The 26,244-nt window shown below is 55.6% G+C and overlaps 1 protein-coding gene across 1 annotated transcript in view; it reads right to left on the reverse strand.

The window, feature by feature from the left end:
* Nucleotides 1-1,246: 1,246 nt before the first annotated feature.
* KCNH6 (potassium voltage-gated channel subfamily H member 6) overlaps nucleotides 1,247-26,244 on the reverse strand; it is a 30,882-nt gene continuing 5,884 nt past the window's right edge. The window contains exons 3-14 of the mRNA XM_062507893.1: nucleotides 20,614-20,769; nucleotides 14,239-14,450; nucleotides 9,617-10,045; nucleotides 8,471-8,870; nucleotides 8,048-8,247; nucleotides 5,742-5,994; nucleotides 5,130-5,323; nucleotides 4,296-4,395; nucleotides 3,764-4,042; nucleotides 3,271-3,451; nucleotides 1,863-2,061; nucleotides 1,247-1,534 (exon numbers count right to left, since the gene is read on the reverse strand). Of these exons, the coding sequence (XP_062363877.1) occupies nucleotides 1,247-1,534; nucleotides 1,863-2,061; nucleotides 3,271-3,451; nucleotides 3,764-4,042; nucleotides 4,296-4,395; nucleotides 5,130-5,323; nucleotides 5,742-5,994; nucleotides 8,048-8,247; nucleotides 8,471-8,870; nucleotides 9,617-10,045; nucleotides 14,239-14,450; nucleotides 20,614-20,769 (2,891 nt within the window). The remainder of the gene's footprint in view (nucleotides 1,535-1,862; nucleotides 2,062-3,270; nucleotides 3,452-3,763; nucleotides 4,043-4,295; nucleotides 4,396-5,129; nucleotides 5,324-5,741; nucleotides 5,995-8,047; nucleotides 8,248-8,470; nucleotides 8,871-9,616; nucleotides 10,046-14,238; nucleotides 14,451-20,613; nucleotides 20,770-26,244) is intronic.

The raw sequence follows: 26,244 nt of genomic DNA on the forward strand, positions 1-26,244 counted from the left end.
CTTCGAGTGCATCCTTTCGGGAAGGGACTGCTCGGCAAAGCCCCCGCAGGCTGCACCCTTGACCTGACTGCGCACGGGCTCTGTCAGCCCCACACTCCTTGCATGAAGTAACCAGGGTTTGACCACAGCCTTTTTGGGGTGAAGATGTTTGGGGTGAATTCATGGATGCTCCCAACAAATGCTGCTGTAATTCACATTAGGTGCCAAAAACATCTTTATTAGCAAAGTGTACACTAAAACTCCAGAGAAAGAGATGCTCACAGTTTGACTACTCTCAAAGGGAGCTCGATACATTACTTGAGCTGGTGGCCTAGGAATATCACAGCATCTACCCGAGCGGCGAGGCGGCAGCGCTACGTGGGCTTCTCCTACGGGAATGCTGTGGAGCCTGACGGGAGCAGGGCTGGGCAGGAGGAAGCACCTATCGAATCTTTATCAAAAGAGAGAAGCTAGGAGGGAGGACTGGACACGGGGTGAATGGGGCTTTTCAGCTTTCTGAGATTGTGCTTTTGAATTTTGTGCTTTATGCCCAGGCCAGTGACGAGTTGGATTTACCTGGGGAGTTGTGGGATGCGTGTTGGGGTTTGCAAGGCATGATCAGCCTTGCTGAAGAACTCAGTGCCCTGGGGCTCTTGCTGAAGCAGGCTTGGGTGGCAGGGGTTGTTGGCCCTTCCCTTGTCAGTGGAGATCAAGTAAGACAAACTTCTGTCCTTGTCCTGGGCTTGCCACCTGCAGTTTCCCCTGGACCGCACCGTGGAGATCCCCCACTCCTCTGTTACAAACCTTTCTGCAATGCCTGCGGGCTCTGCTGGGCTGAGCCTTCTACCAGCACAGTGCTCCCTGCTCCAGAGGTTTCCAGCACAGCGGGCTCACAGCCCAGAGCCATGGGATTGCTGTCCTGTGGTTGCTGTGGCTCGCTTGGCTCATGACCTTCTTGAGAGGAAGCCTTGGCAAGGAGGAGGTGGAGGGAACCACGTGGCCTAACCAGCTCGATGGTGGCTGTAAGAACTGTTCTAGGTTCACTCTAATGTGCAAATGAAATCTACTCTACGGGAACCGCTGGAAAACATTGACCTTGGAAGCCAGCCACTCTATACTTCCTGTCACGGTGGCAGAAGATAGCTACAAATTATACCCCTGAGCCAATGGCATTGTCCAATGTCTTACCCTTGCAGTCAAAACCAACACCAACTGACCAGGCTTGCAGTTGAGGTTCCTCTTGACTTGCCCCGCAGTCCCCACGTCTCTAACTCCCAGGAAGCACGGGGTCGGAGAGGTGTCTCTGAATGTCCTGGTGCTCGGAAGGTGCCTCCAAGTGCTCAGGGAGGGAAGGGAAACGAGAGCCCCGCGAGAGTCCCTGGGTGTTTGGTTCCCTTTGGTGAGGAGGCTCTGGGTTTGGGAGAGGTGGGGAGCAGTGCTCCAGCTCCGAGTGGGTGGTCATGGTTTTGTCAGATGACACAGACTGCTGCATCCCGCTTGACAAGGAGTCCCTGGATTTCAAGTGGAACTTCTCGACCTCTGTGTAGCTCGGGCTCTGGTGGGAAACAAATCATGTGGGTTATGGTAAAAGCAAAACAAAGTAACCACGCTCTTTCCTCATCTGCCTTGGAACCTCATCAGGCTCCAAGCCCCAAAATGTTATTTTTCACTTAAGGAAGCCTTAGAGCAGAGGAACCCACTTCCTTCCCTACTGGTGGAGCAACCTTGCAGTGTTGGGGATGGCAGCTGTGCCCCAAAACCAGTGATGCACTGGGCAGGTCTGCTCCCAAATCAAGACCCCATGGCTTTGCTGGGACCCGTGAGTGTTTGGCTATGCCTTGCCTGGAGAGAACTCAGGACTGGGGCAGGAGGGGTGTCCTTACCTGCTCCTGGCTCAGCAGCTCCTGCTCCTGCACGGGGGCACAGGGGGCGAGCGGCTCCAGGCTCCGCGGGGCGATGCCGTACATGGCCAGGCTGTGGGAGCTCGGTGAGATGGGGCTGTACGCAGGGGGCACTTGGGACAGCTGCCGCTGCAGGAGCTGCAGGATTATGTTGATATCTGACGACATCCTGGACTCCAGCCTGGGGACAGAGCAGCCCGGCGTTAGCAGAAAGCGTTTGCATCCAGCACTGGCAGGAGGTGCCCATCCCGCTGCCCCGGGGCAGCGAGGCTTTGCCTGCTGCCTGTTGAGGTTTTCAGAGAGCTTCAAACCAGCACTGCCAGAGAGAGATCAATTCTGCCATCTCGCTCCTGCCACACTCAATCATCCTCTGCCCAATTTTATGTGGAGCCAAACTGGGACCTGGAGTGGGGATTTGAAAAAAGCTAAAACTACCCTGGAGGGGGGGAAAAAATCGCAATGGTTAGTTTTAATCTGGATCAATTCTCCAGGCCAGCTGCCTGTGCTGACAGATGGAGCAAGGCAGGTTAGTGCCAGCCACTTTTAACTCAGGAAGAGAAGGAAACAGAAAAGTAGAAGTCTCTTCCTTCTGCCTTGTCCTTGACTGAAGTGAACAGCTCAGTCACAGCATCACTTACAGAGTTGGAAGATCTGTCCCCCAGTGCTAGGATGGTGCACTGGAGATACACCTAAACAGAAGTGTGTGGTGAAATGACCTCAACAAGGGCACCAGAGCCCACAGTATCAGCCCCTCATGTGCGTGCTGCCTGGGGACCTTAAACCTGCACCTCTAGTGTGGGCTCTTCCTTCTTCAAAAATCACAGAATAGCTGGGGTTGAAAGGGATCTTAAAGCTCATCCAGTTCCATCCCCAGCCATGGGCAGGGACACCTTCCATTAGAGCTGCTCCAAGCCCCATCCAACCTGGCCTGGAACACTTCAGGGATGGAGCAGCCACAGCTGCTCTGGGCACCCTGTGCCAGGGCCTGACCACTCTCTCAGGGAAGGAATTTTTCCTAGTATCCAATCTAAACCTACTCTGTCAGTTTGAAAAATCATGTATTTTTTCTTATTTGGAGGGCAGTGATGGTCATGAGGCTCATTTGCTTGAGCAAGAGGATGCTTGTAGGTCTTTGCAGCATGAAGAGGGGACCTGCAAAGAGCCTCAGTCATGCCTGTGGATGGGGGTGGTGACAGATGCCAAGTGTGGTGGCACAGCACCCAGCACATGAGGGGCTGGGCTGCAGTCAGGATCAGGACTTGCCCTTTGAAAATGCAGTGTCCCAAGGGTCAGGACATGGCATTGCTGCACACAGAGCCTACTGCAACCACGTCTAGAAAGCAGAAGGTGATGGCCCAGAGTCCCCCAGGTCCTCTCCAACCCTGCCCACCTGCTCAGCTGGGCTTGCAGGAGCTCCAGCCTGGACTCGATCTGCCCTGGCCTGCAGTCCCTGTGCAGGGACACGTCCTGTGAGCTGTGCACCAGCGAGATGTGCTGCAAAGGCTCCGCAGGGTGGCTCTGCTGCCGGTCCTCCCAGAAGGTGAACATGTTGGGAATATCCAGGGGAGTGGCTGGAAGGAGAGGAGACATCTCAGCACTTGTCTTGCATCCTTCAGCCCCACTAGTATGGAGGTACTTCGGATTCTGCCACCTGACACATGTGGAGAGCCACCACCCACACACATGGAGAGTCACCCCCTGACATGCATGGAGTGGCACAGGAGGGACAGAGTAGATCCAGCTGGGGACTGAAGGCAGCGAAGACCCTTGGCCTTGGAGTCTGGCTCCCCTCAAATGCACATGAGCAGCTTGGACCCGCTCCAAGACGAGGCCATGATACCCAAGCCTCTCTCAGCACCCTCCTGCAGCTCAGCCCTGGGTACCTGTGTAGGACTGGCTGCTCTCTGCCACCTGCTTGCCCATCTCCGTGTTGCCAGCGCTGGTGGTGATGAGGCTGAGCGAGGGCAGAACAAAGTCATCCTTTTTGGATGCGGGGAGGGGCTCAGCTTTCCCAGGGCTGCCGGTCTTGGCCTCATCGTCGCTGGCCTGGGAGCAGGGGGAGGTGCTGCTGCCCAGGTCGTCCCACTGTTCCTTGCCCTGGTCCTGCGGGTTGGTGAGCTCGGAGTAGGTGTGGTACTGCTCTGCATCAGAGATGCCCGTGTCTGTGGGACAGCACAACAGATCAGTTTGGGGAGTACCACACGTGCAGAGAACAGCCCCCATTCCCTCGGGATGCCTGTGGGGCTGGGGTACCCCAAGGGGAGGGAGGGAAGGCAGTTTGGGTGCCTGCAGAATGGTTTGCAGGGACAGAGGCACCAGCAACCTCTGGTTTGGGGCACCTGCCAGGGCAGTAATTAATAAGGATCCCACTCTCCTGCCCTGCAGGCCAGACTCTGCCAAGGCAGAGGGACTCACCAGGCTTGCTGGGCTGGCAGAGGGAGCGCTTGCGGCGGCGAGCGTGGCGGTAGGTGCAGTTGTACTCCTCGCTGAGGGGTGAGCGGGGAACGCTGTCTGCCTGAGGAATGAGAGGGGCTGGTCACCAGGGGAACGGTGCCATGTCCCACCCGTGCGTGCCATGGGGGCTACAGCCCTTCCCCTGTCCTCTGGAGGTGAAGCTACCTCTACTCTTCACCACTGCCCTGTCCCAACCGGTGCCTCCTGGACTGCTTTCAGACCTCAAGGGATTCCTGAGGCTGTCCTTGCTGCTCTGAGACTGAGGTAAGGGTGTCGGGGCCATGGGGAGGGGAGAAGCACCCCGAGAAGTGGCAGGACATCCCAGAGTGGGACAGGACATGGAGGGAATTTGACTTTCTTTTCTATATTTCAGGTCTCTGAAAAAAAGGTCAGGAAAGGACGAAGTTCAGTCACACACTATGAAAGAATCTTACAGCACTGGCAAAAATGCTTCAAGCCTTTCAGGGATTTCAAACCTGATTATTTAAAAAGGAATTTTCAGAGGAAGTCGGTACCCAGTTCATTGAGGCACAATAATGTTTCTGCTCATTTCTTTGAGCAGCCTCAAAACTTGTGCAACTCATTTGCTCAGGCTGGAGCAGCCCTGTGGATAATTTACAAGTGTTGCAGAGCAGACATACAGTAGACGTGTCCTGCTGTGGGGGAATCATAACTCCCTGGAGAATGCCCTGGGACATGTGGCTGTTGCACCTGCTGACATCCTTACTTCAGCCCTCCCACTTGCCAAATTTAAGCATTGACCACATTGCTTCCTGGGGCAGCTCTGGCACTCACATCACGTAGGTTGAAGGTGATCTCCAAGTTGCTCCAGAAGTTGTCAGAGAAGGCTGGGTACATGTCCAGGACCTCCAGCAGGTCCTCGCGCTGGATCTTGTGCAAGTCGCAGTAGGTCAGGGCCCTCACGTCAGCGTTGGATTTCCCTGGGCGGGCATAGAGGCTGATGGGCTCCCCAAAGATGTCGTTCTTCCCTGTGTCAAGAGACAGCTCATTATGGAGAGGTGAGCACCCAGCTATTCTGGCCCAGCACCCCTTCCTTTGGGGTTCATGAGCAAGCATGCCCAGCAGCCCTGACCCTGATGGTGCATGCTGGGGATGACACTGGGAAAGCCATCGCTGGTGGTGACACCAAGCCAGGGCAGTGGGTCATCACTGATGGCTGACGACATGCCCTGCTCTCCTCACTCCCTTGTGGCTTCTCCCCGGCATCTCCGAGGAATCCTCCTTTCCCTGTCTGCTGGCACAGGGACCCATCAGATGCTGAGGAACAACCTTCCCCATTTGTGAGGAAGGTCTTTACCCTCACCTGCCACCCTTTGTCCACTGCTCACTGCCCATCACCCTTTGCCCCTCGCCCATCACCCCTTGCAAAAGGAAGGACTTTTTCACCTAAGATGGCCACCACAATGTCTTCCCGGAGGATCTCAATGGAGCCTCGGGAGATGAAGTAGAGTGTGGTGAGGACATCTCCGTAGTGCACCAGGGTGTCTCCTGGTGGTGCGTGAGTCGTCTTGAACTTCATGGCCAGGGCACGCAGGCAGCCTTTGCTGGCTCCCCGGAACGCTTTGCAGTTCTGCAGCAGCGTGCGGTTCAGGTGCAGGCAGATGTCAGCCTGTAGGCAGTCGGGGAAGCCCTTGAGCACCTGTGCAGAGCCAGGGAGAGATGGATCACTCCAGTGTCCCTGGGAGGGAATGCTGTGACAGAACGGAGAGGCTGTATGACAGCATGAAACAATGGGGCCAAACACGGAGATTGTGCACCCAGAAAGCCAAAGGTGGGGACATTTTCCTATCCCTGGAAGTGTTCAAGGCCAGACTGGATGGGGCTTGGAGCAGCTTGGTCTAGTGAAACATGTTCTTGCCCATAGCAGGGAGTGGAAGTTGAGCTTTGAGGTCCCTTCCAACCTCAAACCATTCTGTGATTCCATGATTTTGATGATCTTATGATCTTCCCTTGGTGGATCCCTGCCTGCCTGCCTGTCGCTGGCTTTTACTGCTTGTGGCTAGGGACAACAGCGCTCCCAAGCAATAAATAAAAGTAACCAGTTCAATCTATTTATACTCACTGGTGGCATATCCCCTTTTTCATCTTTACACCCACTAATCTTGGATGAATGAGAGCAGAAACTGGCACAAAGAGCACAAAAACCTTAATTAAACAGCACCTGCTTGAATGCCAAGAAACAGCAGCACGGGACAGTTGTGTGCACTGACAGCTAAATATACCTGTGCAAATACCTCATGTTGAACAAAAGCTGAATCGGAAGGTGACATCAAGGTAAAACTCACAATATGGAGAAAGCTGCTGCTACCAATGACTCACAGTGCCAAGGTGAAAACCACCTGGGTTTGCAGTTTTTTTTGGAGAGCAGCATATGGCCCTGGGGTCCTCCTTTCTGTCCTCTTTGCTCACATCCCGCTGGTGGCCAAATCCAGAACAGCCATGCTGGGGCTGGTGAGCACAACTTGTTCCTGGCTTCATCATGATCTCCCATGCTAGCAGGAGTGTTTCCCTCCTGGGAAATTAGGGGTAGATGAATTGATCAGGCTGTAGGGTGATTGATGAGATCACACTGTGTCTCTGCATCACCCAGCAGGAACTGGTGTGAGCAGCGGTATGGCTGAGCCACAGGCTCAGGTCTCACAGGGGATTTGTGGCCTGGGTTTGTACTAAGCCAAGAGCACCCATGCTTGGGAGGCTGCCATGGCACTTCTTCTCCTTAGTGCCACTGATGTGCAGCCCAGGCTGTCTCCTCCACTGGAGAGGCTTAACCCAAAGCTCTCCCAGCAGCAAACCCCCAAATGCTGCCCAGTTGTTTCATGTGGCAGCAGCAACTTTAGAGAGAGATGTTGAATTCACACAGATCTGTGTCCTGATGCTGCTCAGGATCAAATCTTAAGGAAAAGAAGGAGCATCAGGTGGCAGTGAGTGGGCTGATAACCTGCCCAGGGCCAAAAGACCAGGAATACGAGGTCTCATGTCTCTCCTTGCCTTATCCTTTCTCATTCCTGTGCCTTGCTGCTGGCTGAGCCATGTCTGTGCACTGAATCCCATGAGCCCAGTCCCCAGCCCAGAATACCTCGGCCAAGCCACATCCCCATCCCCATGGAGCGCCGGCGCCGTCGGCACAAGCCCTCCTGCCAGGCTCGGAGACACGGCGCCTCTCCAGCACAGCTCCGCCATTGATCCCCCCTTTGCTAACAAACAGCTGCCTCTCTGGGCTCTAATTAAAATGGATCGAGGTTTATTTAAATGCCCTCCTTTCCCTGCTGTGAGAGCAGGATGCACTTTGCTTAGCAACCAGTGGTGTGGAGAGGAGCTGGATCGATACCTGCTCAACTCTTGTGACACAAACAGACACCAGCCTGAAAGTGCTCAGTGCCAACAGGGACTCTGAGCTCCCCACCAAACCTATTCTCTGGCCAAGAAATGTGCTCATGACCCTGGAAAAACTCTGGGTAGATGTAAAGGAATGGGCAGAAAAAAGAGAGACGAAGAAAGGGGGATGCAGGAGGTGGGAATGCAGGAGGTGGGAATGCAGGAGGTGTATGGATAGAGTCTGTCTCCAGCCTCCCAAGTCTCCTGCCTCTGTCCTGATCAAAAGCATGGAAGTGTTTGGGTGGACCCAGGTCTGTACGCCGTGTTGTTCAGGACAAAGTGCTGTGGGGACACAGGGCCTGCCTGCCCATACTCACCGCGTTCATGTCGATGCCGTTGGTGTAGGACCAGGCATGCTGGAAATACTCCTCCAGGCGCTGGCGCAGTGGGTTGGGGATTTGGTGGAAGCGGATGAACTCCTTGACCCGCAGCATCTGTGTGTGGTAGCGTGCTGTGCCTGAGTAGAGGCGCTGGATGATGGCTGAGACGTTGCCGAAGATACTGGCATACATGAGAGCTGAAACGAGAGGGCAGGACTCAGTGGGACGTGGGGACATGCATGTCCAGCTGCATCAGACCTGAAACCAGCACACCCCCAAAACCCACATCTCTACGAGGACCTGAAAACATCTATTTTTATCACCCCGTCCATTTGTCTGTGCAGAAGAGGCACAGGCAGAGGGAGATGCTCCAACCTCCGAAGCGGGGATGGGGACAATGGGACAAGCACAGGCACTCACAACCAATGAGCATGACACAGATGGAGAAGATCTTCTCAGAGTTGGTGTTGGGTGAGACGTTGCCAAAGCCCACGCTGGTGAGGCTGCTGAAGGTGAAGTATAGGGCAGTGACATATTTATCCTTGATGGAGGGGCCGGAGGAGAGGTCGCTGTCGTTGTAGCGCTTGCCGATCTGGTCACCCAGGTTGTCTAGCCAGCCGATCTTGTGCTCCATGTAGGGCCGCTCCACGTTGCCGATGGCGTACCAGATGCAGGCCAGCCAGTGGGCGATGAGGGCGAAGGTGCACATGAGCAGGAAGAGCACGGCCGCCCCGTACTCCGAGTACCGGTCCAGCTTCCGTGCCACACGCACCAGGCGCAGCAGCCGGGCAGTCTTCAGGAGACCAATGAGGGTGGTGGTCTGCAGGGGAGAGGTGAGAGACCTCAGGGACAAGCAAAGGTTAAATATGGCATGTTCCAAAGGCCTGTTCCCAGCTGAGCCGTGCTTCCTTTGAAGGATAAAAATGCATTTCTAGAGTGTGAATCACCTCGTCCTGGAGGTGACCTCTGAACTAGGTCAGATGAGTCACAGCACAGGAAAGGCAGTTCCCCTATGCTAAAGGGGGACCATAAAGGCAACAAGGTCTGGGATTAGCTCACCCAGAGGTGAGCAAGTGAGAAGAGCCAAGGCCAAGCCCATATTTCCTGATGGGTCCTCACCTTGCCAGCTATTGCTCCCAAAAGAGCTGCCTTGCACTCCCAGCTGTGGAGCCTCCAGGTAGTAACTATAGGACTATCCCACAGCCAACATTTTAAGTCTGGCTGGCAGTGCACCCCCAAATTCACCCACACTGAAGTGTGCAGCCAGCCTTTAAACTGAACCCCCAGACTGCTCTGTTGGGTCAGCCTCAGCAAAGGGAGTGGATCCACTCTTAACACTTAGAGTAGGGACTGCCTGACCCTAAAAAACGAAGTCCCAGGTCCCAGCTGCTTACAAATCTGTAAAGACACCCTTCTCCACCCTGTGACCAACTGCCCCTTTCCCCATGGATTTAGCCATCCACCACTTCCATCAAACCATCCACATCCCTTTCTTTCTTTCTTTCTCGTACATCTCTCCCTACGCATGCACGAGTCCCCTCCAGTCCTGATAGACCCTGCTCTTACCTCATCAGAGCCAGAGCGGAAGATGAGCAGGTCGAAGGGGATGGCAGCCACCATGTCAATGAGGAACCACCCCTTGAAGTAATGAATGGCGATCTTGCCGGGGTGGCTCACCACCTCGTCGTTGATGTTGACGTAGGTGGTGCGGAAGTTGATGACAATGTCCACGATGAACATGATGTCCACGATGAGGTCAATGATGTTGAGTGGGTCACAGGTGTAGCTGCAGTCCCAGCGCTTCTCCTCCACCTGCTCCTCGTTGAGCAGGAAGGCGGCTGAGTAGGGGGTGAAGACGGCGGTGTAGATGACCAGCAGCAGGATGAGCCAGTCCCACACGGCCTTGAACGGGCTGTAGTGCAGGATGGTCCATCGGTGGATGCGCGGCGCCTGAAGCTTGTACTCGGGGAGGACGTCAGCACCCAGGGACAGCACCTGCCAGGAGAGGGGTGTGAGAAGGATGGGAGACCAGGAGAGAGGCTCAACAATGCCAGGGACCAGGCAAGGACTTCCATGTGCAGGTAGAACATCAAGGAACAGACAATGGATTCCTACAGCTTTTTCACTGTGCTGGCTGCATGTGTTTGCTCAATTGCCCACTGTGGCTGACACCAAGGTCCTTATCTGTCACTGATGGCCACAGCACCCTTGGGGCAGCTTCTTCCCTGCTTTATGTCCTTCTGATCCAGCAGAGAGGAAAGTGACTGCTGCTGTGCCTCCTCCTGCCCTCAGCTCTGTGCCCGCTCGGGAGCTGCTGGGTGTCCCTGGCACAGGGCTATGGGATGGGCAGCTTGGAGATGCCATCCCATGGCTGTGTCACCTGAGGGTGACAGCACATGAGGCATCCTGCAAGTCTTGCACCATGCCTTTCTTTGCCACAGCAAGTGTCTTCCTCTGGATGTCCTGGCACAGTTGTCCTCCAAGCAGAGGCTTATCTTGGGCAATCTGCAGCAAAGCCTCAGGCAATGTCCATTTCCCACCTCACCTGTGGCCACCAATGTACAAACACCATCTCAAGTGGTGAAACGGTGCAAGCACCCTTCCATGCTGTCATGTGTCCCCACAGCTCTCTGCTTTCATGAGGACACTCCACAGCCCCAGTGAGCTCCCCACACATCCAGGCCTGGCCCAGCCCTCCCTCCAGGACCAATGCCAGCTCCCGATGGCTTTAAAGCCACTGTGGGAACACAACACAAGGCACTGGGTACGCGAGGGGTGGGGCTGCCCTGCTTTGAGTGCTGAGGGGTGGTGGCATGAAGGGGCTTACTTGGAGCTGGGGGCAGCTGGATCCCCTTCCTGCCCCTGCTGCTCAGTGTCCCTGTGGTGCTGGGACCAGAGCCAGTTGCAGAGGAAGGAGAGGGGCACCTCAATTCTCTCTCCTGGCACTGAGCCTCAGCTAAAAGGGAGCTTTTTCTGGGTTGTAAAGGAGAGGAGAGAGGAAAGAGGAGAGGGAGGAGAAAGAAGGATCCACATATCCCAAGGCAACAGTGCTGAGCATCACCGTGGCTCTGGCAACAGATCTGGAAGAAGGGTCTGATCCTTCCTGCCCTGAGAGCTGTCTTGTTCAAGGATTTCCCAAGGGCTCCCGATACTGAGACCCAAAGTGGATCCATCCCTGTAGCCCCATCCAACAACAAGCAGCTGCTCCCACATCCCGGAGCCCCGGGACGCTGGCGGATGTCGTGCCCCAGAAGTTCCCCCCGCTCCTACCTGCCTGCAGCTGGCCCGGCGGCCCAGGCGGCAGCTGACCCTCGAAGTCCGGGTGTCCACCATGGGGGCCCCCAACCCCCGACGCCCGGGCGGCGTTCGGCACGGCGGGCGCAGCGCTCGGGCCCTGGCATTGCCCACGCAGGCACGCAGGCACTCGGCCAGGCGGGTGGGAGACATGCGGCTGCGAAGGGCACTCGGGAGCCCAGCGCGGATTAATCAAACCCAGTCGATGCCGGGGCCCCGTGGGGACGAGAGCGCCAATCGGGAGAGGGGAGGGATTGGAAAAAGTGACCCAAACGCAATCGTTGTGGAGAGAATGAGGCACCAGCCGGGCTTGGGGACCGGCTCCTGTGGGGATGGTGGGGAAGGGCACAAGGCACCGCCAATAAAACGCTTGATCCCAAAACTAAGATGCACTCAGAAGAGCTGAGATGGGCTCCTTCACCTTGTTTTGGGAAAACCAGCAATGCTCCCACCCTCAGCAGCTGAATGCTTGTTCTGCCTGTCTGGAGGCAGCTCTGTGGGGCCAGTCCTGAATTCGGGCCACCAAATACTGTTCCCTATGCTGGTGCACCTGCCCTACCTCTTGTCCCTGTTCCTGGCACCTAGTTCTTGTGGCAGAAGCAACAGCAGGTTAAGCCCTCTTGCTTTCCAGGCAGGAATGAATTAAAGAACACATCCCCAAAGATCTGAGGCAGCAAAGGCTAAAGAAACAACCAGAAGAGCCTCTAAACCAACACAGAGCTAGGGAGCAGCTGCAGCCTTGTTCCTGTCTGCCCCTAAGGGATGGGAAGGTCACCCCTGGGTCACCCCCGGAGTCTCTGAAGGTGACAGTGCCAGTGTTCTCCTTGGTGATCCTCCTAGGTGCTCCTTCCCTTTGTCCCTTTCCTCCTGCACTTGCTGGCTTTAGCTTCAGGCTCCTGGTGTGGGGTGCTGGGTGCTGGCAGCGAGCCAGGGTGTGCAGAAGGGAGAAGGAGGAGAAAGAGGAGGGAGCAGGGTGTGTGTGTGGGCTGTGGGTGACAGAGCGGGGAGGCTCCTGTGACCCTGGCTCACCCAGGTCATTGCTCATGCCCCGTGGTGCCTGGCACCCATCACCTTCCCAGCTGTCACCCAGTGTCCCTTGCCTGGTGCTCGGGATGAGGGCACTTAGGTGGGGGCCACTCCAGGATCACCAGGAGAGCCTCAAGTACAAGTGGCTGCCCAGGATCAGGCCCGTGGTGCTGGCTGCAGGCGGGCAGTGACCCAGTGTCACTCCCAGCACACATCCTGACACAGCTCAGCCCCTCATCCCTGTGCCCAGCACTCTTCTGCCCAGTGGGGCAGACAGGGACTGGGACATATGCCACCTGCAGACAGGACCCCAGCCTGGTGACACCGACCCCACAGCATCCCCACGTGCCTCCAGCTGCGCTCCAGAGCCACAGCCCTGTGAGGCTGAGCCTGGTACCTTCATTGCACCTGTGGCCTGCCCTCCCTGTCAGCTCCCTGCAAGGCCAGACCATCCCAACAGCCCCTGTCTCCACTCCCTGCCCACCCGATGGTATTTTTAGACAGTGTCTCACCACTGTCTCTGCCTCACCATGAATTATTTAACAGCCAGGAGCAGGAAGCTGTGGCTTGGGCGGGAGGTGTGGGGGACATTGGGTTGAGGACAGGCAGGTCCTCCCTGGGAAGGGGAGAGGTCCATCCTATCCTGTCCATCCATCCCATCCCCTCTGGAGACTGAAGGTGTAGGGAAGATTGACCCCTGTGGGTGCTGCACTGCAGGGCCCTGCAGCCACCCCCGCCAGCTCTGATCCCATCACTACACAACTGGCTACTCACCCCACACTGAGAGGCCAACGCCACTGTGACAGTCACCCCTGTGTGACCACTGATCCCTGGTGTGCTCCTTGTGCTGGGGCTGGGCCATGGAGGCTGCTCACCATCCCACGGGGGAGTTCAGGGGCTAATCCTGGGTCACTGCTGTCACCCCCAGATTAGAGGGACTAATGAAGGGGCCAGGCCAGGGGGAAAACAAGCCTAAGAACTGTTCCATGATGTGTGAGGTGGGAAGCCCATCCCCAGAGCATAGAGGCTGTGAAGTTAAAGGTTTGCTGGCACTGAGACAGAAGGAGAATCCTGCATGGCACCCCACTTCAGTTGAGCAAACTACTAAGCCTGGAGGCTTTTCTGGGGTCAGATGGCTGCATTTTCAATAGATTTGCCCTGGGCTGCTGCTGGCAACAATGGGAAGTGCCCTTAGATGTATTTTGTACATTGAGGCTCTCCTGTGCCTCAGTTTCCCCACAGCTAGAAGAGCTCCTTACTCGGGGTTGTGGGATATATCAGCATCTTTTCACACTCTGATATCCCTATGGGATGTGCTGTTCCATGCGCGTCCCTTTGGTGACAGTGCCCAAGTGTCCCCCCTGCAGTGGGAGGCAGTGCCACACGTGTTGGTGACAGTGCAGTGCCACCTGCTGTCTCCCAGGGGATCCTGTGGCCCTCGGTGTGCTGACACCAGGCTGGGTCCTTGGCTGGGCACCTCGGGGCCAGTGATGCCCCAGGGACTCCATTCCCAGCGCTGGGGGGCAGGAACAGTGGCCAGAGCTCCCCCCAAAAGGAGCCACATGCACACACAAACATGCAAACACGTCTCCCCTTCAAGGCCACCATCATGAGCAGCTCATGCTGGTGTTTCCCCAGCCAGAAATTACCAGAAATACTCATTTAGGGGAATAAAACAAGAATTTCAGCCCTTCAGAGGAAGGCATAACCAAACACAAGGATACTGGCATTTCCTGGGATGGAATCTCCAGGTGTCACTGCCCTCTCTGCTTCTCTCCTCCCAAAGCCACTGCAGTGCTTGTGACTGTCCCCCAGCAGCAACACCAGCACCCCATCCCTGCCTTGGTGGCATCTCACTGCCCACATACCTGTGTGACCTTCTCAGTGACGTTCTGGGTGCGCTCCATCACCTTGTGGGGAGCAATTATCTCGATCTCCGTGGTGGAGCCTGAGCGGTGCTTCTCCAGGTTGAACTCCACAAAGTTGAGTGTGAACTGGGGGATCTGGCTGATGGTCCGGTACTTCATGAGGTCCGAGTCCGAGGTGGAGTTTGGGGGGTTGGGTTTGACATGGGAAGCCTCTGAAAGAGGATGGAGAGGAGCACTGAGAAGGGCAATGTGAGCAGGAGCAGATCCCCAGAGCCCTGACCTTGTGTAGGACCTCCAGGAGCTGGGGACCACCACAAGGTGCCACCAAAAGGTACTGGAGTCTGCTTGGCCATAAAGGCTTGACTTTTTCAGGCTGGCTCAGACGTGGGACACCCAACCTGGGATGCCTGAGAGAGGGCTGTTTTCCCCCACATCACCCATCTTTTCACCATTAAACCTCCTTCAGGGGGCTCAGACCAGCTGCCACAACACAGAGACACTCAATGTCCTTTGCTACCCCTTGTGCCTGTAGTGGGTTGGGGACCAACCCACTGAGATTCACCAGGGAGAGATGCCAAAACTCCCATGAAAACAGACAAAGGAGGAGGTAATTCTCCTCCATCCTTGCATGCTTTAGCCTGACAAACATAGCTCCTGAGCTGCTGGGTCACCCCAGGGCAGGACCAGGGAGGAAGCTGTGTAGGTAGTCATTTCATGGTCAGGCTAGTGGCGATGTGTTGTCATGAGTGGGAGCTTGTACCCAGATCCAGGGCTGCAGGAAGATCCCCAGGCAATGAATTCAGTATGTACCAACCTTTCCATCTCCTACAGGCAGGGCAGGGTTGTGTTTTCAATGTTTTACCCCTTCTAACCCTTGCACTCTGGCATTGACTCAAGTGGTGGTGTGGACAGGAGGTGTCAGAAGACATTGTGAAGGTGCCCAGGTAGCACAAGCCATCCTGCTGCCAGCCTTCCCCCTGCTCATTCCCCTTCCCTCCCTCTATGTTGTGTCTCCTCCTGAGGGTCCATAACCTGTGACTATTGGGGGATAATGAACCCCCAGCCCATTTTTACAGCCAGATTCCACAGACCAATTTCTCTCATCCCCAGCTGGGAGGCTTCTCTTTCCTGACCTCTATCTAATCTGTCATCATCACTCTCATGAGAACCAGAGGTCTGGATGTGGATAGCAAGGTGAAGGATCATTCCCTTCAGTGTGGCCTGGCCAGTGTCTCACCCACCTCCAACACATGGACACAGCTCACACTGCACATGTCTGCAATCCCCCTCCCTCCCTCCAGGGAAGCTGGGATGGCATCGGGATGCCCCTTGTGTGGGGCAGCAAATGCAACCTCACACGGTCTCACATTTCACACACAAACCATAGATGGCTCTACCTACAGAGCGGGACCTGCCTGTACAGGGAATCACACGGAGACCAGTGGGTTCTGGGGAGAAGACCCAGTAATCTCCACTTTGCAGAGGGAAAAGAGACTGACACCTCCCCCCCCGAGATGTGCTGTGGCCATGGCCAGAGCCCTGACTCCCGCAGTAGAACCGACAACTCCGGGGTTTTCCCTACCTGAGTTTGCCCTCCTTTCCCTGAATTTTCTCTGGAACTCAGACCTCGCAGCCTCAAAGTTGTCCAAGGAGGAGACCCTGCGGAGGCTGTGGAAGCTGCCCCCAGGGCGAGACCGAAAGAACCCCCACGCAGGGTACGACCCTCGTGGGCCCAGCACAGGAGGCTCTTGTTTCGGGGACGAGTGTTGTAGGGTGGGGTCGGCCTCCAGGCTTGGCCTCCGCTCCTTTTCCAGGAGGGATTCGGTCTCTGACTGCATACAATTTTCCTTGGGCGATGTCTTCAAGTCCCTCAAAATCAGGGAGTCACCACCAGGCTTTAAGACAGCCAGGAGAAAGCGTTGTATTAGAAGGAGTCCCCACGTGCTGGGGGGGAAGGTGAGGGAGCCGGGGTAGGTAGGAGGAGAGGCAGAGGGCTGAGAAGCACTGCAGCTCCCGAGGTCATCTCCAGCCTGGACCAGGACCTGCTTTGGAGTGGGGCGACCGAGTCCCAGGGGACCTGGCAGCTCCTTCCTCCTACCAGCTCCCGCCGGAGGCTGGGCGGCCGCGGGGAGGTTTGCAAGGCGATGCTGACAGCTGGGAAGCAGTGAGAGCAAGAGAAGAGGAGACCTAGGGACAGGCTTGCCTGGAGTACCTGCTGTGCCATGCGCATTTCTGAGATGCCCCTTGTCCCGCCACTGGGGCAGCCCTTCCCTCACCTGCTGCAAGAGCTCAGGCCAGCACCGAGGCTCAGTGCCCAGGCCCTGTGCTGGTGTTTATGGGAGAGGATGTGCTCTGTACCAGGAAGCACTGGAGGAGCAGCTGGGTTTGCAAATTTGGCCATATTGGTCCTCCTTCTCCTACAGCCACTGTTATCCATGGCTAAACCTTTTTCCCTGGGGACCTGAAGAGTTTCCAGACTTCAGTTTCTGCAGTGGAGCGTGCAAAGCAACCACCTTCTGGAGCAGAAACCCATGATACTGTGCCCCTCCAGTAAAACCCACGGGAGGGACTTCTCACTGTTCCTAAGGCTCTTTAGGGCAAGTTTTAGGATGGGGTGCCTCGAGAGGCTGGCTGCTGGCTGGCCCTGCACCTGCTGGGCTGTGCCCACTCGACCAAGCTCCAGCAGAATGGTGGATCATCAGGTTGTCCTCAGTGCACATTTTCCATGTGTGTGCCCTGAAACACTGCAATGCCGTGTGCAACTCCAGCCTGGGGGTACCTAGAGCTTTTAGCAGTGCTGGTGCCTATAGGAATGATGTACCCAAAGCATCTGATAATGCTACACACATCTTCAACCTACAATAAGCACAACCTCTGAGAAGACAGGCATCTTCCATCTCATTATATCTATGACTTGGGGAAGCAGATTTGTCCAGGCTGCGTGGATACACCCAGCACAGCAAGACCCTGGCATCTGGGGATGCCTTAGCACAGCAGAAGCCTCCTGCTCACAGCCTGGAGCCGCAGCATTTCAGAAAACAACAGGTTTTTGACTGGAGGTACCCTGAGCACTACTGACAGTCAGGAAACCACCAAGAACAGCAATCTCTAAACAGGCCCCACCGACAGTTTTTCAAGCTTGGTGACAGCATCACCCTCCATCATGGGAAGTACAATCTGTGCTGGAGGGCTGAGAAGCTAGACCTGCCTGTGCTGCCTGGTCGCTGGCAGGAAGACATGGGGAAAGGAGCCTTCCAGTCCCTGCTCAGAGCACACCTGCTCCATGCTCCTACAGCCACCAGCACGTCCCCTCCTTGAGGTGGGGACAACTCCCTGGAGCTCCACCATCCTGCACAACTTGCAGTATGGAGCCAGACCTTCCTTCCCACTTTGGCACATCTCCCGCTCCCCCCACGAGCCACAGAATGTGCAGAGCAGCGGGTGGAGCTGCAGCCCACACCAAAGCACCAGCCCCAGCAGGGCTCAGCGCCAGCCCCGTGCCGGGGCCCTGCCGCTGGAGATGGCCCGAGCACAGCAGCCAAGGGGCAGTGGGATGGGGACAGCGAGGAGCAGCGCTGGGACCTGGCCTGAGGCGTGGGCTTATATCAGACAAAGGCTACGGTTACCTTTCCATAGTCAATGGCTACTCCATCAAACTCACTGGTGGGCAGAGATTTCCGCTGGATTTTGAGTCGCCGCAGGGACGGGAGACTAAACTTCAAAGTCCTACCTTCACCTTGTTAAAAAGAAAAACAAAACACAAGAGAGAAAGATGTGACCTAGCTGCATGTGATGGCTAGAGTGAGGTGGGACAGGGGAGAGGCTATGGAGAATTTTGGGTGGCTTTGGGGGGACACACTCACTGCGTGGCCCTTTCTCCTCCAAAGCACTTGCTATTCCCATGCCATCACATTGTTGTGTGCTCAAGGCAGGCTCTGACCTGGCAGCAAGCTCCTCTGAGCTGGAGAAGAGTTCCCTACAACTGTGGATGTAAGACGGGAAAGGTGCAGAGCATCCCTAAGCCAATTAAAGAGGTTAAAGCCACTTAAGGGATTTGGACCCAGAGGAAATCGAGCCTCTAAATCTCCTTGGTGGAACTTTAGGGAAAAAAAACCTCCACACAATAGAGATGGTAATTTAGAAAGACATTGAAGGAAAAGTAGTTCAGCAATTTTGTTCCTGGATTTGTTTTGGATTTTCAGTGAGGGAATTTGGACCACACAGGTCCCTTCCTGCCATCATAGGGGAACAGGAGACCACCTCACCGGGGACTGGGGCTGGGACAAGGGCAGCCAGGGCTGCTAGGAGCTGTGAGAGAGGTGCAGGAGAGGAAGAGCCCAGATGTGGAGAGGGCCCAATGCCCCTGGCTGTGACACTCAATGCAAAATCACTTGTCCTCTTGTAGAGGCGACCACAGTCACTTGTTAGTGCAGAGTTTGTGTGAGCAGCTAGGTTCACACCCTCGGGGCCTGGGTCAGCCCTGAAGCTCATCCAGCAGCACCAACTGTGCTCCCTATCTGCATGAAACGTAGCCTAAATCCTGGGGCATGAGGGATGTGGCATGAACTCCACAAAGACAGTGTCCCCTGGGAAAAAGCAGCATATTGAGCTCTTTGGTTTTGGCGAGATTAGCTTCCCTCACCCAGCCCCAAAACACCACCGAGCTGCTTGGGCAGGGTCCCAGCCTGCCCAGAACTGCCCCTCTCCATGGGGTACCACACGGGCTCCCTCTGCTACCCCATCCCCACTGCCTAGAGCAGCTTTTCAGCTGGAAGAAGCAAAGCATCCAACTTTCCCTGCTCACCAACGAGCTGGTGACCAGCAAGGCAGCCACCTGTGGCTATGCAGTCAAAGACTGAGATGGAAAAGCTGTGCATAAGAGCCTGATCTGGATAGACACCAGTAGCTCTGGCCTCTCCACACTCCCTGTCACCCGAGTGGGAAACCCAAGAAACACCCCTTGGGATACACAACACAACATCCAACATGCAGGGAAGTGACAGGTTCTCTTGATTTGGATGCCTTCTGCCAAAGGTATGTCTTTGGGTGGGATGGGGTATAGGTGCAACACATGTTGAGGTATTCTGAGAGCTGGTGGGGCTGAAAAGCAGCACTGGTGCTGGCATTCAGGATTTCTTCAGCAGGTCATGCATAGAAGGTAGCTGGTACTAAAGCAATCCTTCAAAAATTTGAATCTCATCACAGACCTATGAACACATGCACAGTGATCTGTCCATTCACACACACACACATCCATGAGCCCCCTGTGTGCATGTCTGGCCTGAGCACATATAAACCCATATAAAACTCTGCTGGTACCTGCTGCCACACACAGACACCTGAATGGCTCCAGGATATAGGTATGCATCGAGTGGGAATGCACTGAGACTCACACACTGCAGTTCAATGGGTATTTGTCTCCATTGCTCCCTGATGTGGCCCTGGCTCTGATTCTGGTCCTGCTGTGCCACCCCATGTGCCATGGGGCGACAGACCCATATTGCTCCCAGCTTTATTTTGAGGCCTGCCCAAAGCCTCCCAACAGCTCCTCTGGGGAATACTGTAATGAAGGCAGATGTGGGATTATTTCCCTGACTCAAGAAGAGGTGACCAGCACTGAGGTCTGTATGGGAGGAGATTTAGAAGTCACAGCTCTTTGTCAGGCCTAACATCTACGTCCCTGAATATCCACATCCCCTCCAGAGCCTCACCACGGCTTCCCTTTGATCCAATCTTCCCAAAAAAGGGAATTTTAATTTTCCACTGTCTTCAAAACCCTGGAATGAACCTAGGAGAGCGGGGAATAGCCTGAAGCTGGGGCAGGCTGAGCCATCCTTGTGCCATTCGCCTGCAGTGACATCCCCCCAGCACAGCCATGCTGTTGGTGACACCAAATGTCCCCTGGCTTTCCTGGTGACCCCACACACAGGTCCTGCCCCCCACCAACACCTGCAGCCCAAACCAGTGTTAAATATGGAAAACATCCAGCAATGTGGGGGGGCGGGTCACGGAGGGGACTCCACAGCTCCACTCACAGCAAGACCTCCACCCAAAAATGCACCATTCCATGAGGGGGTCAGTCCCCAGCCCTGCTCCCCATGTCCATGGGATTTTGGGAAGTACATGCAGGCAGCTGTGGATGCAAGGGGAGCCAGCACAGCTGGCTCAAGCAGCCTTTTCCCTTCCAGCTGGGGTTTGGCTGGCCCAGTCCCTGAGCAGGCAGAGCTGTGGCTGTGCAAAAACACAAAGCCCTTCCCGTGCAGGATGCTGCCCCGACACGGGTGCATCCTTCATTCCCCACATGCTCCCAAGCAAACCATGGGGTGAGGGTGCAGCGCTGCTGTTGGGCCCCCAGTCTGGGGACAGGACACCCACCTTTGCTCCAGCCGTGCGACAGGCGCTGGTGCAGGCTCCGCCCGGTGCTCTTGGCGATGAGCTGTGCCAGATCCTCGAAGTTGAGGATGAACATGATGACGACTCCTTCCTCGTTCTTCACAGGCACCACATCCACCAGGCAGCGGAAACACGACGCTGCCGAGCAGAGACAGGCTCAGGAGGCAGCACAGCAGATTCTGACCTCCCCCTGCCCCGCACCAAACACTTTTGTCAGAAAAGTGGGGTTTTGAGCACTTCGATGGGTGTGATCCCTGCTGGTGGGTAGTGGGGGGTATGGAACATGATCGGAGCCCTGGGAAAGGGCCGTATCCCTGAAGCATCCCAATCACACATCTTTTTCTCTCCCAGACAGTCATTTATATTAATGTACTTGAGAGCAGCAATTAAAGAGTGAGTAATTAAGAACTCAGGAAGTCCCAGGTAGTGGTTTAACCTCATTAAGCATCCTGCTTGTAATCACGCTGCAGATAATTGCTCTGCAATCACCAGGCAGTTTTTGGGGACTGGATGCAGGCAATGGGGGTGACGACCAGCTGGGATCAGTGTGACGGCCCCCAGGGGCATTCCCTAAAGACATGGAATGGTCAGGCACAGCCTTGTCTTGTCATGCCATGGGGAAACTGAGGCACCAAGGGGGCACAAGGACTGGCTCAGTGTCCTGGGAGTGACGGAGGCTGTGAGGAGTATCCCAAATAGTCCATAGGGATTTTCCTATTGGATGTCAGCTTGACCCTGTGGCTCTTCATGTGCAGCATCCAGGCACCAGTCTGCCATTAGAGGCAACTGAAAACACCTACAGGTCTTTTCCAACGCACCAAGTGAAGGATACAGGTGGTTTCCCACCTCCTTTGCCAGCTTTATTCCCACCAAATCCTTAAAAAACCCTACCTCAGGATATAATCATGGAGTCCCTTCCTTGAGCTGTCTGCTGTTGCTTTGGCAGTGGTGGAGCAGGACCCCCTGAACCACAGCCACCGTCATTGTCCCTTTGGCAAAAGCCCCTGAACATTCCCAGGCTCCTATCCCAAAACTCCTAAAGATGATGGAGCACCCAGGTACCATTCCAGCCCACATGGAGCCAAGCCACCTCCTTCCCTGGCAGCTTTTGCCCCGTGCAGATCCCTGCTCTGGCCTTTGCCCCATGCTCCGATCCCCATGGATTAGCAGATGGCCAGGGATGTGCTGCCCGACCCAGCGCTCTCCCGCTCCGGCCGTGGCCCCGCTCCAGCCGGGAGGGGCATGTCGGCCTTTCTGCGTATAATTTTAAGGAGCTCAGGGCCTCCCGTAATCAGGAGCAGATGGCCGGCATCGGGCAACTTCAAAATCTGCTGTGACGTCAGGGATGTGCACATACACGGACACACACAGGCACAAGAACAGCAAAGAAATGGATATGGGGAAATCTGTTTAAAGACCCCAGCAGCTGTGATCTTTCCTTCTTTCTTTCTTTGCTTTCCTTTTCTTTCTCTCTTTCTTTCCTTTTCTTTCTCTCTTCTTCACTGTCCACCAAAGGGAGAGGAAATCCACTTAAATGTGTGAGCTGAGGAGCAGGGAGTGGATTTTTAGCAGATAAAGCTGTTTGGAGGCTGCATGGCACATGGCAGGTTACCTCTATGTGGAGCAGGAAGACATGAGCTCTTTTTCCTCCAGATGTCAGGATTTTTAGGGATCTTTAGACCAAGAGATGCCCTGTAAGTGACGCTGGGTGAGCGCAGTGTTCTGGGCGATGCTGGGGTGGCACATGGCCGGGGGTGGGACGTGGCCGGGGGTGGGACATGCCATCCCCAGGATGCCACAGCTCTGCTGGGGCTGATGCTGGCACTGCTGCTTGCAGGGGCTGTGCACAGGGGAGCCCGCTCACTCACGGACACATTATCCTTCGGTGTGTTAGAAGATGTGGAGGTTTTTTTTCCCCCAGGGGTGATTTTGAAGCATCACTGACTTCCTGGAGTCCACATAGTTCATTGGCATGGGCAGCCATCGAGTCCATGCTTCCCCCTGGGCTGGGAATTCTGATCCAGGTAGTCCAGTCCTGGCTCAGGTGCTCTGCCCTCCTGCATTCCTTCACTGCCTCACTTTCCTTCCTAAGATCCACCATGGCAGTGGGAGGGGATGGGCTCTGAGCCGTTCTCAGGGGCTGGATCCTGACAGGCTCTCTGTGGCATGGGAAAGGGTTAATCCCATGGCCAGTGCTGAACAGCTGAACACTGGGCCCAGCTACATCCAGTTGAAGAGATATAAGGAGCAGCTGGGAGGTGGCTGGGGGTGGGTTTGGGTGGCAGCTGGTGCCTGGTTTGATCCTGCAAATCTGGGAGGTGCTGAGCTTGAGCAGGCCTGGCCAATATCACTGCGAGCCCCTCGCTGATCCCTTCTTAAATTAAATAAAATAGACTATTTCTGTTGGGAGGGAACCACAGCAATAATCTAGTCCAATTGCCTGGCCAGTTCAGGGTTGGCCAAAAGTTAATTAATCCCCCTCCAATAGCAGGGGAATCACCCCAAAAGCAGCCCCAGCAGGCACAGCCCTGCATGTCAGGAGCTCAGTGCCTTGCTCAGACCCTCACCGCACAGCATGCAGGTGTTAAGGCAATGAGGGAGTATCAGGGCCAGGGATGGGAGCAACAGATTCCCTTAAGCCTGACCCATAGACGGGGCATACCCCCAGGATTTGGGGTCTCTGTACAGCTGTGATTTGGAGTATCCCCAGCTCTGTGGAGAGGCTGCAGCTGGGAGAGTGGTGGCACCCTCTGCCCTGACTCAATTTCCCTATGGTGAGCCAGCCTGGGCTCTTGATGAACACTGAGCCTCCCCATCCTTCTTCCCAAAAGCCATGCACCCCAGACCTGCTGTAGCACCAGTGAGCTGAGCCAGCCCCTGAGGTACCTCAGGCCTGCCCTCCCATCCTTATTCCTCCATCGACTGTCCCCATCCATCTGACAGTCTCTTCCCTTCAGCTGTTCAGCTAATCTGTCTCCATCCATCTAATTTTATCCAGCCACCAAATGATCTCTTGGAGGAGCCCTGGGGGCATTCACAACCTGCCTGTGCTCTGTGGCCACCAGCATGAGGGTGCCTGTGCCCATCTGGGGTGAAACCCAGCCCAGGGGCTGGGGCTGCAGAAAGGGCTTGGCAGGTGGGGCATGACATGGATGCTGGTTTGAAGGGTACACATGGGCTTGTGTAGGCTGGGAAAACCAGCTCATTCCCTAAACTCCTGCGTTTGGTCTTCCGGCACCCAACCCAGCTCCCCCAAGCTGAGGGAGTGCCTGGAGGTTCGTGCTTTCTGACCCACCGTGTCTTCTGACCTTGATAAAAGCCAACACTTAATAACATTAAAAATGTCATGGTTGGGGGCCCTCCCTCCCTGTCCCTCTGATCCCCGCAGCCCCCGGTGGTTAATGCATTTGTCAGTATCATCAGTATTAAACTAATCAACAGGACACGGGGGCTTCCAAGAGCCGGACACAAGCCAGTATTGTTATGAATATTAAAAAAGCGAGCTATTAATCTGTGCTTGGAGCTCTTACCCAGCCTGCCCTCCCCCCGGCTGGGAGATTTAATCTGCAGGGTCTCATGGCAGAGTGGCTAAATCTATAGTGGTATTACATAAAGGAGTAGAGGAGAGGGGCTGGGAAGGGCATGGAGGGGACGGGGACAGCGATGGTGACAGAGCTGTGCTCTGGGGATGGCCATGCCCAGAGAGAAGCTTGGAGGACCAAGCTGTGCTCCCACCCTGGGATAGATCAGTGTCGGGGCTGGGTAGAACTTCAAAGGGAAGCACGGATTGCTGGGAGGCCCAAAGCAAATCCCTGAGGTGGGATGGAAAAACATGGAGATAGTGCCTGAGCTAGTGGGAGATTGGTCACTCTTGGGACCTGGGGTGAGCCCCTGCAGGTCTGCATCCCCCTGCTCATGGAGGGAATGGGCAACACAGGGTCTGCCATGGCCCCTCTCCCCACACCCAGGCGGGGCATCAGGAGACTGAAACCTGCCAGGACACCAGGCCAGCAAAAATGACCTTATTAAGTAACATCAGCAGGACAGAGGCTCCCCGTGCAGGGAGGAAGGGCAGGGATTCCTGGGCTTACAGGCCTTGCTGGCTGGAAGCAGCAGCGGAGAAGGAAAACCCAGAGAGTCAGGTGGCTGAGGGTACCCACCAAAATGTGCCCACAAGAAAGATCCAAGACTAGCAGGGTGATTTTGGGTGCAGGTGGAAGGGTGCTGTGATCCAGAGGAGCAAAAAGGGGTCCTGGATCAATACAGTGGGTTAGCAAATGCATCTTAACCTCCTCTGCAAGCAAAGTGGGTGGCCATGTCTGGGCCCTCAGTCCTTCCCTTGCTAAATCCTGCTGGCTGCAGGAATTAGTCCATCTCAGAGCAGGGATGTGTGGCACAGCTGCAGTGCTGGCAGCGTTTCCTGAGGCCATCCCAGGGCCCTGTTCCCATGGCACATCCCCACTGGGGATGCAACAGTCATTAAGGATGAAGATGGAGAGCTTGGGGTGGGAATCAGGGATTCTGCCAGGGCAGGGACTTCAAGAAAAAGCCTGCTCCATTCTTGGACGTGCTGGGGATGATCTGGGCCTGTTCTTTTGTTTGTGGGACATCAAATCCAAGCAAAAAGCATCTGGGAAGCATCAGAGGATGAAAAATGTGTCTCTTCCAGCTCTCTGCCCTAGTCACACTAGCCCTAGGGCACAGCCAGGGCAATGGGGATACCTGGAGCTGCAGCACAGCCATGCCAAGAATGGCAGAATCAGCTCCACAGCACAGGACCTCTGGGACCCGAGCTTTTGCCATTGTGGGGTGGGATGTTTATAAGTTCCCATCTGGAGCTGGGCTATGGTGTCCATCCCTTTCCCGAGGTCACAGACTAACCCTTAAAGCAAACAGCAAACAGCCCCAGCTTAGCATAAACCCCATGGGTTGGTACAAGCCAAGAGCTCAGCTAGGGGCTGGGGTTTGTCAGCTGGCTGTGCCTTCCTACTCCTCCAGCACCCAAGAAATCCCCTTAGTCCTGCCTTGACCCCGCCATGGGGCAGGGCAGAGGCTCCCTGGGGCTGCCAGCACCTAATCCCTGATAGTGCCAGCATCCAGCAGCTGCTGGTGGGATTTTCCCTCCTGCTCCCAGTGCACCCGTTGCTGTTTACAAAGCCATGGATGTACCCTGGGCTGGGGACAGAGGGGACGTGTCACTTGAGTGCCCCTGTCCCCTCTGGGTTTTGTGGCACTTCCCAACCCATGCCTGCCTGGCTACTTGTTCAGGTGTCCCATGGGGACCTGTTGGGGGGATATGCTGAGTGGCACGGGGCACCCCAATCACTCTCTGACCCTCCTGCTCCTGGAGACCACAGGGGAAAATCCTGGCTTCCACAGCAGTATTATGAGTTTGCTGATCCCAGCCCCTAATCCCAGTTCCAAAGGGGCTAATGCAGACTGCTGCTGGGGGGGACAAACTGTGGGCTCTACCCAGGACAGGACAGCATGGAGGGGCTGGGGCTGCCCCACCAGCTGCTCCAGCTGTTGCAGCCACATCTCCCCTTTCATATTCAGCAGCATCACATTCATGCAGATGAAGCAGAGCAGGTGCCACCAGCTGCTGCTGCTCAG

The sequence above is a fragment of the Cinclus cinclus genome, chromosome 24, assembly GCF_963662255.1.
Source record: "Cinclus cinclus chromosome 24, bCinCin1.1, whole genome shotgun sequence".
NCBI classification, from domain to species: Eukaryota; Metazoa; Chordata; class Aves; order Passeriformes; family Cinclidae; genus Cinclus; species Cinclus cinclus.